The 10,502-nt window shown below is 38.7% G+C and overlaps 1 protein-coding gene across 5 annotated transcripts in view; it reads right to left on the bottom strand.

Annotated features, from left to right (window-relative positions):
* Positions 1 to 3,788: 3,788 nt before the first annotated feature.
* Positions 3,789 to 10,502, bottom strand: part of si:ch211-199g17.2 (uncharacterized) — a 184,122-nt gene continuing 177,408 nt past the window's right edge. For all 5 annotated transcript variants that reach the window (XM_060942929.1, XM_060942931.1, XM_060942933.1 and 2 more), the window contains 6 exons: positions 7,558 to 7,686; positions 7,353 to 7,410; positions 7,177 to 7,257; positions 6,895 to 6,963; positions 5,607 to 6,787; positions 3,789 to 4,238 (listed from right to left, as the gene is read on the bottom strand). In XM_060942929.1, the coding sequence (XP_060798912.1) occupies positions 4,227 to 4,238; positions 5,607 to 6,787; positions 6,895 to 6,963; positions 7,177 to 7,257; positions 7,353 to 7,410; positions 7,558 to 7,686 (1,530 nt within the window). In that variant the 3' untranslated portion in view covers positions 3,789 to 4,226. The remainder of the gene's footprint in view (positions 4,239 to 5,606; positions 6,788 to 6,894; positions 6,964 to 7,176; positions 7,258 to 7,352; positions 7,411 to 7,557; positions 7,687 to 10,502) is intronic.

Below are 10,502 nucleotides of genomic sequence, written 5' to 3'. Positions count from 1 at the left end.
GGTTCGGGTGCATGGCACCATGAAAAAGGAAGATTACCTAAAAATACTGAAGGAAAACATGCAGAAGTCTGCTCTCACTTTGCGCTTAGGTCATCGTTGGGTCTTCCAGCAAGATAACGACCCAAAGCATACATCTAAAATAGTCCAGCAATACTTCAAGGATACCAAGACCAACGTCATACAGTGGCCTGCACAGAGCCCAGATCTCAATCCAATAGAAAACCTGTGGCAAGTGCTGAAAAAGAACGTCCATGCACGAAAACCATCCAATTTGGGCCAGTTGGAACAGTTTGCAATGGAGGAATGGGCCAAAATTTCTCAGGAGACCTGTGCCAACCTAGTGAAAAACTATTCCAAGAGGTTGTTGTCAGTTGTGGGTCAAAAAGGGTACACAATTGACTACTAATGGTCAGGGGGCTAATAATTTTGAACATCTCACTTTTGCTGTTTTTGGTTGAAACTCAGTGTGATAATAAGATATCGTAATGAAACTTGTTGGACAATGTCTTCATAGTGCATTTATTTCAAGAATAAAAACATTTGTTGTCAATGGTCATTTTCATGGAGAAATCAAGAATTATGTTCAATTCCACAAGGGGGGCTAATAATTTTGAGTTCAACTGTAAGTGTGGCAGGCACTAAACACTCCAGTAAGGCAGCTCGGCCACTGCTGCATGTCGGCGGCCATATTAGTGAGTCTCGTTATACTTGCATTTTACACAAACTTAGGAGCTTACATAGGATATAAAAGTTTGCTCAACTAATTGGATTTGCCTGAAAACCACATTTCTTATGCAAATACTCCTGCCAAGGAAATACATGTGTGTCCAGCTTGATAATGAGGCCAACTGTAAAGTACCAATAAATTAATATATTATTATATAGAGTTATCCATTAAAAAGATCAAAATGTGTTAAAAAGTTGGAAATATATCTAGTTTAATTTTAAGCTATTTTTAAAAATAGTTAAGGTATCAAATATGAAATGTGATTGTTTCTGGTAAATATCAGTGATACTGTAAAGCCTTTAAACGACAACCCCAATTCCAAAAAAGTTGGGATGCTGTGTAAACATGAATAAATACAGAATGCAATCTGCACATCATATAAACCTGATATTTCATTGAAAATATTACAAAGACAACATATAAAATGTTGAAACTGAGAAATATTCTTGTTTTTTTGAAAAATATATGCTAATTTTTAATTTAGTACCCCACGTTATTTGATTGAGAGGCCCTTTTAGATATCAAAGGTGAATAACATAACCTGTGGTTCAGGGGCCCTATTAAGATATAGGACATATCATACCCTATGCTTTTTAATTGAGGGGCCCTTTCAGATACCAGGGATGACTAACATACTGTAACCAGTGTTTCAGGGCCCCATATGACCTAATTGAGGGGCCCTTTTCTGATACCAAGGATGAATAACATACACAACCTGTGGTTCAGGGGCCCTATATGACATATCACACACCATGCTATTTGATTGAGGGGCCCCTTTCACATATCAGGGATGAATTACAAAGCCTGTGGCATATAATGGAGGGGCACTATTAAGACATATTACATAATATAACCAGTGTTATATGGCTTCAGGGCCCCAATAGGATATCGGGATGTATAATGTTGTAAAAACAATATTGAAATGGTAGCGCAGAGGCTTGGGCTTCAGGGCCCCCTTGGCCCGGTAGGCCCGTGCAGTAATCCATCCTTGATGATTAGGTATAAAAAGAGCATCCCAGAGAGGCTGAATCTCTCAGAAGTAAAGATGGGAAGGGGTTCACTACTCTGTGAAAGACTGCATGGGCAAATATTGTGTCAAAAGGGGAACTTTTGACCACCACTTGGATTATAAGTCATTACAGTAGTAATGACAGACATACAGAAAAAACGCAAAGAGTACTGCAGTATACGTTTTGAATGGACATTGGGTAAGTTTATGATAGCAGTTCTTAGAAAGTGCAGTCTGTCTTAGACTAAAATCTGTCCTAATAATATAATGAGCTTTAAATAAGAGACTGGTGTAAGGAAGTATCCCAAGGCCTTTGACTGTCATACATAATGAAACTGAAAGCCTATTGAGAAAGCTTACTAGCAACCTGTGGCCATTGTAGTACTTTTGTCTTGAATAGGAAGACGTTACTCCGGTGTCTAATATCCTTTTCACATTCCTCAACCTTATTAAACCAGTGCCCTAGAACAGAGCCTTGTGGAACACCAAAACTTGGAACCGGTACATACTAAACCTCACAGTTTGTAAATTTGTATAAAATATACCCCTATAGCAAATAAGACAAACAGAAAAAAAAATCTGTCAGAAATCCTGAATTGAGCAGGTTACATGTTCCATAAAGTTATGTATTTACATTTGTGTAATCTTCACAAGATCCAGGCACTGTCAGAGTGGTATGGCCATAAGCGTAAGGAAAAGAGACTGTGGAATGTATAGAGGGATCTCACTTCTCAGCCATGTAGGCAAGATGTATGCCAAGATACTTGAATAATGTACAAGATACAATTTTGAACCATGATAAAGTTGTATAAACCACAAATTGGTTTCAGGAAAGGAAGAGGATGCACTGATGCAATCTTCGCACTGAGACAGCTAAGCGAAAAAGCCACTGAACATGAAAGAGGCTTTCATAGATCAAGAGAAAAACATTTGACAGGGTTAATAGAGACATACTCTGGAGAGTATTAAAACTGTATAATGTCAGAGGCCAACTGCTCGACAACATTTGTGCCATCTATGCGAATAACTGGTGTGTTGTTCGAATGCAAGAGGGACTCACAGGGTGGTTTGAAATCACAACTGGAGTTAGACAAGGATGCGTCTTGTCACCCCTACTCTTTATTATATACATGGATAAGATTGTAAAAGAGACAAATCCGGATCCAGAGATGTTAAATAAACTTCTGTTCGTGGATGACCAGTCCCTTATCCATGAAAAAGAACAGCTCCAAGAACATCTCACAGACCTCAACACAGCATGTAAACAGGCTGGCATGAAGATAAGCATTGGCAAGACAGAGGTAATGAAAGTCTGCAGAAGGCCAAATAACTTAAATGTATACTTAGGAGGGATGAAGTTGAAACAAATGGCTGAGTTTAAATATTTGGGAAGTACTTTCACTGAAGATGGAAGGATGAACACGGAAATTGAGACCAGGGTGCAAAAAGCAAATAACATCAGCTATCAGCTCTCTCCACTCCTGAAACACCCAAACAGAAACAAAATCAAAGATAATAACTTCCGTTTTCATTCCCACACTCACTTATCAATGCCAAACATGGACCCTAACCAAACCTCTAGAGAGCAAAGTTGTAACCTGTGAGATGCAATGCCTTAGAAAATCAGTCATTAAGACCAGACTTGATAAGATCCAAAACTCCAAGATAAGGGAGATGGTAGGAACAAAACCGGTCCTTCATTATATACGGTAGAAGAGCAGAGAATTAAATGGTTTGGCCACCTCATGCGAATGTCATCCAAACAACCCGCCCACTGCACATAGAATATGTGAATCTCTGGATTTAAAGCCAAAAGCAGACCAAGGAAGACCTGGACAAATGGTGTCAAAGAATCTTTGCTAAAGCATAACAACCTTGGAACAGGCTCTCCACTTGGCTGCAGAGAAAAGACTCTTTCTTCCTGCGACACCCCCAAGGGTACAAGCAGATTGACAAAAGAAGAAAGAAGCAGTTCATATACAGTTCATATACAGTTCATACACTTCATATACTCTGCACATGCAGCCTTAAAATGAACCACCAATGAAGATGAACATTTCTGCAGTTTTATTCAGCAAAATATATCTGTAGAAATAAAATAAAATAGAAAATAAATCAAAAGCTTTCACAAAATCATTCAAATATGTATTCCCTTTCAAAATAATATGCATTTACAACAGTCTAGGTAAAACTATTTAAAAGAAAAATCAAAGTAGTCTTCTCTCTAATAAAACAAGACAAAAGCTAATTGGACCAATAAAAGACCATTACAGAAATTTTACAGAACATCACATGTATTCATGGAATGGTAACAGCTAGCTATGAAACAGTAATTCAGATAAATGTATAGAACAGAAACAAGACCTCATGTAAATGACTTAGAACTGGAAAAAACAATTTTTTTTTTCCAAACAAAAGATTAATTGCTTATTGTTTTGGTTATTCACTTGTTTTCAGCAGCATGTGTGAACTCCTTTGGCAGTTTCTTCTTCAGTTCTTCTTCTATAAAAGAGTGACAGAAAAACCAATGAGTAACCAATAACAAATAACCACATGTGCAGGCTGTCAATAATTCAGGAACACACTCGAGCAGTTTTCCAAAACAGGTCATCATTTTCAGCCACTGAATTCCACATACTTCCATTAACCTCTCCTGATCTCTCAAAAAAACCAAAACTTACATACTTAATGTATTGTAAAGACATATTGTAATCAATAAACTGTCTTAACCACAATATTCCATTATACTTCATCAGATTATCGAACACTTTACTGTATCATAATTTGTGACAAACCTTATGAGACACACTGTTTCAATACATATTTGTGAAAATGTACTCTAACTCAAGGCAAACAAAGAAAGTAGTAGATTCATGGTTAAATAGTTTCCAATATATAAAAATTAGTGCTGTCAAAAATGTCGCGTTATTAACGCGTTAACTTGACTCAATTTTAACAGCGATAATTTTTTTATCGCGAGATTAACGCTCTGTGACATGATGTAGGTTTTTCATAAGCTTTTGAAACTGCCGGGAACTTGGAACAGAGACTTTGCTTAGAAAAACGATAGCAGCTAGACTGTAATGCCACGCCCCGCACAGCCAGAGTCCTCTGCCCTCCTCCCCCCAAAGAACCAGCGCGGGCAGGGCGCGCTAGTAGAGATGGGATTTATGGCTCTTTGATGGGATCCGCATCTTTGTGATCCGTTCTTTGAAAAGAGCCGTTCAAAAGACTGGCTCATTTGGCTCTTTTTAAATATTTATTCAGTTTTAAGAAGACAGCGTCTAAAGAAGCCAGATCCCTCTGAACTGTAAACTCAATGCTATCCCAGAAATCCTTCCTGTAATATGCAAATTTGGCCGCCTCTGATTGGACAGCGCGGCGCATCAACAGGCAGAAAGTGTAAAAGTACAAAGTGTGTTAAGTGAGCTGAAACAATAAAGATCAGATTCAATGCAATATTTATCAACGAACAACTTAAAGTTAATATAATAGTGTACTTTATATTATAATCAAGCATGTCAAGCCTACCGTCACTGTGTAACCTGTCTCTGATTAGAGTTGTAGACTAACTCAAGCAGTAGATCACTTCACTCATGGTTCTTTTGCTAGCCCCGGTGCTCGGTTTAGGTTTCACTTTGTAGTGGCTGTGTCAAGACGTATTATACTTTGCAATACAAAGCAAGCCCATTCCCGTTTTTATGCTGATAAGAGAATTACAATGGTTTTTCATGTGACAAAAATGTGCGATTAAATTGCGATTAATCGCGAGTTAACTATGACAGTCGCAACATTAATCGCAATTAAATATTTTAATCGCTTGACAGCACTAATAAAAATCCATGTTTAGGATGTCAGAATGGGACTTACTTGTGGCCAGCTAGCCAGTGTGTAAACACCAGGTTCAGCTGCAGGTGTGGAAGTGACATTTTCATTGTCTGCTGCCATCTGGTTAGCGTGAAGTGTCTGATTATAAGAATAGTAAGCATAGTAGGAATGATGTGTCTCTGGGTCCTGGAATAACCGAACTGGCTGGTAAACCGGTTGAGACTGAAAAACTGTATGCGAGTTTGAACTCGTTAAGTATGTGCCGTTTGTAGAAATATCTGGGGCAGCTGCTTCATAATTCATGGCCCTTTCTCCTACTGGCACTAAATAATCAGGTGCCACTGTATTAGATACAGGAATAACTGAAGGGTAATCAGGATGTTTATGCATGGGATATTGATAAGACAGTGCATTTTCAGGTGTCACTTGATTGGTCACAGAGTTTGGTGTGCCATATCCAGCGATCATTGAAAGATAAAAATTTGCATTAGCATTATGAGTCAGATTGGGGTCCAGACTTTTATCAGGAATATTCCAGTTATAGTGAGGATTGTGCACTTCATTGTAACTGCTCAATGAATATGCAATGCATTGCTTCTCCATAGCCAAAGTAGCAGCAGAACTGTCAGCTATAGGGGTTGTATTTGCCACACTGGGTGTCTCAGGGCTAAACTGTCGGTTTTCATAATTCCAGGCATTCTCACTTAAGCCCTTTTTCACCAATGGTCTTTTTTCAGACAGTCGAGCAATTTCCTGGCCCTTCACAGAACAGAGGGCATGAATGGTACTCGTGTTGTGACAAGAGTCCTTTTGCTGAGGTGCAATAATGGATGAAGATTCTTGATTTTCATTGTTTTTAAGCACAGTTTCGTCCATGGAAGTGGTTTTCTTATAAATCTGAGAACTGGGGTCTAAACTTCTGGGAGAACCTCTAGAAGTCTCTGGAAATTTGGCCGGTGTATAACATGATGATCTATTTGGATTGGCTGTAGTCAAAACAGAAGCATCATTCTGGAGCTGTGGAACACTGTCTGAATCATTATCAGAGATCTTTCTTCGCTTTACTGAGGAATCTGATGGTTCTTGGTTATTCCCGATGAAACAGTCCCCTGCCATATGATTGGATGGGACATCAGAGCATTGTTCTTTCCCTGGAAAGGACTGAGGAGGTAAATCCTGTTCAGCAACCTTGCGCTTTAAAGCTCTCCTTGGTTCCTGTGAAACTAGTAAATAGAAACACACACACACACACAAAAAAAAAAATTAACAATATACTTAATGACTAGTTCAAAGTTGTTGTTGAAGTTACTTGATGTTTTTCGTAACTTACTCATCCCAGGTAGCTGTGGTGAATATTGGGTTGTCACTTCTGTTTCCACCTTCTCCTGTTTTATCAAACCTAATAAAAGATGAAAGTAAATCATGACCAAATTTGGATATTTTTAGTCAGGCCTTCTTCTGATACACACAAAACATGCTATATATTTTCAAACCTCTGGCCATACCATATCACAACATTCAACAGAATACGGACTCTCCATGATAATATAAAGTTGCAGGTCTACTATCTACTGTATATATAAAGCCAATGCACTGATAATAGAATGCTCACGTTTTGTGATCTTGGGAGAAATGCAAGTTTTGAGAGCACAAAGGTTTTGCTCTTGTCTGATTTTCTGCAAATGTATGATGGCTAAGAGAAAAGAGAACAGAGAAAGTGGAAGGAAATATGGTTAGGGAACACGTGAAAATGAGCATCGCTTGTACATGAAATGTCAATGCAAATACCTTTATCATATGGCATGGCTTTTATTTCCTTTAAGTCATCATAGTTCAGTTTCATCACCTACAACAGATAGGACAAAACATAAGATTGACATTGAGGCCACCAACAATAATATAAATAATATTACTACTTTGTGGTCCACCTCTAAAGCCTACTGAGGAGTATTGGTCCACTGCTGCAATCTACTATTACAAGGGTGTCATTTACCTGTAGCTGACCAGGTTCATCCTCATTGGTTTTCTCTACTTTGTTAGCAAGCCTCATGAGCCTCATGTACCTTACAGGTCTACTATCGGAATCAGACCAGTCCTCAAACAAGGAAGGGTAACGTGTTTTCTGATGAAAACATATGGAGAAACAATACACAAATCTGTGGATTAAGCTGTGATACTATAGATACAAATACTATATGATTTGCATTTTCCATTTTACAAACAAGCTGTACTTAATGATTAGCTGATGAATTAAAAAATTTTTTTTTACAATAACCGTGGTCCAATGTCAAGTATAAAAAGTATCAAGGCTACTGCTACCATAGCACAGCCAAATGCTTTGGTTCACGTGTGTTCCACTTCTGAAGTGTAATAGAGGACAATTTTATACTCATTATAAAAGACTGAAATTATATTCTAATGAAATCATGGGTTAAAAGTAAAACCATGTTTTTTTAAGAACAAACTGCTCGAGCAAAACTAACTTAAAATGGCAAATTTGCACTGCTGACAAAGTTAACAGTTAAGCCCTCACTTTTTCAACTGTATAAATGTTCTGCTTATCTGAAAAAAAAAACAAAATGCCGTGTTCTCTCAGTGATCTCCATTTGGGCTCACAGTCAGGGACATGCAGCTGCAACGCTGCTACTTTGATTAGTATTTGTTAAGTGATTTTTCTGTTGTGCTGGTCATATTTGTGACTGAATTTCTCACCACACAATGCAAATCAAACTGAAAATGGCTAAAATGATTCACCTTACTAATAAAATGTAGAGTAATCCTGTAAAAGCTACTGAATTCACATAAACTGGGCAGATAACATTATATTACAGGCATTTAGCAGACACCCTTATCCAGAGCGACGTACAACATATCCAGAGCAGCCTGGAGAGCAGCTGGGGGTTTACTGCCTTGCTCAAGGGCACATGAGCCATTCCTGCAGAGGTGTGTGTGTGATATATTATAATATAATATGGGCAGCACGGTGGTGTAGTGGTTAGCGCTGTCGCCTCACAGCAAGAAGGTCCGGGTTCGAGCCCCGTGGCCGGCGAGGGCCTTTCTGTGCGGAGTTTGCATGTTCTCCCCGTGCCCGCGTGGGTTTCCTCCGGGTGCTCCGGTTTCCCCCACAGTCCAAAGACATGCAGGTTAGGTTAACTGGTGACTCTAAATTGAGCGTAGGTGTGAATGTGAGTGTGAATGGTTGTCTGTGTCTATGTGTCAGCCCTGTGATGACCTGGCGACTTGTCCAGGGTGTACCCCGCCTTTAGCCCGTAGTCAGCTGGGATAGGCTCCAGCTTGCCTGCGACCCTGTAGGACAGGATAAAGCGGCTACAGATAATGAGATGAGATAATATAATATAATGTAATATAATATATAATATAAAATATAATATAATAGTGCAACAAGAATCCTATCAGCTTTTCATGTCCGGTTGGGTAAAAGATCACAGGGTATATTGTCAGAAGGAGGGGGGAGAAGGGGGGAAAAAAAAACCAAACAAAAAAAAACACAAACACCCACACACACCACTATAGGGAAATTTCATGTCAGCTCACTAACCTTTGCTAATGTTAGCAATACTTGCTGCAAACTAACTTCCCCATAATGTAGTTAGTTAGCCAACATAGCAATATCGCATCATGACCGGGAGGATCCGCTGCACTGCTGCTTGTCAAAGATGTATTGTGTGTAGTGAATTGTGTTAGGGCAGTTGATTATCAGTATAAATGAAAATGAATATTTTTAGTGAAGTGTGTATATAGCTTATGCACGCTGTCCAGTATTTGGTCCACAAAGCAGTTTGACATCACATGAAACTGGAACGATAACCAGAGTGCTCAGTTTCATCCAGGGGTTTCGATCACAGTGTGCCTTAATTAGCTGAATAATAAACAACAAACTCATGCTCTGTGTCTGAAATCACTCACTATATAGTGGGCTATATAGTGAGTTCACTGTTTTGTAGTGCTGTCCGAATGTATAGTGAGAATTATTACACCCTATATAGTGCACTCAAAGTATCTCACAGTGCAACATGAAAAGTAGTGTACAACCGATGGTCACTAACCAAGCAATATACAGTGGTGCTTGAAAGTTTGTGACCCCTTGAGAATTTTCTATATTTCTGCATAAATATGACCTAAAACATCATCAGATTTTCACACAAGTCCTAAAAGTAGATAAAGAGGACCCAGTTAAACAAATGAGACAAAAATATTATTCTTGGTCATTTATTTCTTGAGGAAAATGATCCAATATTACAAATTTGGGAGTGGCAAAAGAATGTGAACCTTTGCTTTCAGTATCTGGTGTGACCCCCTTGTGCAGCAACAACTGCAACTAAACGTTTTTGGTAATTGTTGATCAGTCCTGCACACCGGCTTGGAGGAATTTTAGCCCGTTCCTTTGTACAGAACAGCTTCAACTCTGGGATGTTGGTGGGTGTCCTCACATAAACTGCTTGCTTCAGGTCCTTCCACAACATTTCGATTGGATTAAGGTCAGGACTTTGACTTGGCCATTCCAAAACATTAACTTTATTCTTCTTTAACCATTCTTTAGTACAACCCCGATTCCAAAAAAGTTGGGACAAAGTACAAATTGTAAATAAAAACGGAATGCAATAATTTACAAATCTCAAAAACTGATATTGTATTCACAATAGAACATAGACAACATATCAAATGTCGAAAGTGAGACATTTTGAAATTTCATGCCAAATATTGGCTCATTTGAAATTTCATGACAGCAACACATCTCAAAAAAGTTGGGACAGGGGCAATAAGAGGCTGGAAAAGTTAAAAGGTACAAAAAAGGAACAGCTGGAGGACCAAATTGCAACTCATTAGGTCAATTGGCAATAGGTCATTAACATGACTGGGTATAAAAAGAGCATCTTGGAGTGGCAGCGGCTCTCAGAAGTAAAGATGGGAAGAGGA

Source organism: Neoarius graeffei, chromosome 16 (genome assembly GCF_027579695.1).
Source record: "Neoarius graeffei isolate fNeoGra1 chromosome 16, fNeoGra1.pri, whole genome shotgun sequence".
Lineage (NCBI taxonomy): Eukaryota > Metazoa > Chordata > Actinopteri > Siluriformes > Ariidae > Neoarius > Neoarius graeffei.
The sequence above is the reverse complement of the archived record's forward strand: the minus strand, read 5'-3'. Positions and strand labels throughout refer to the sequence as shown.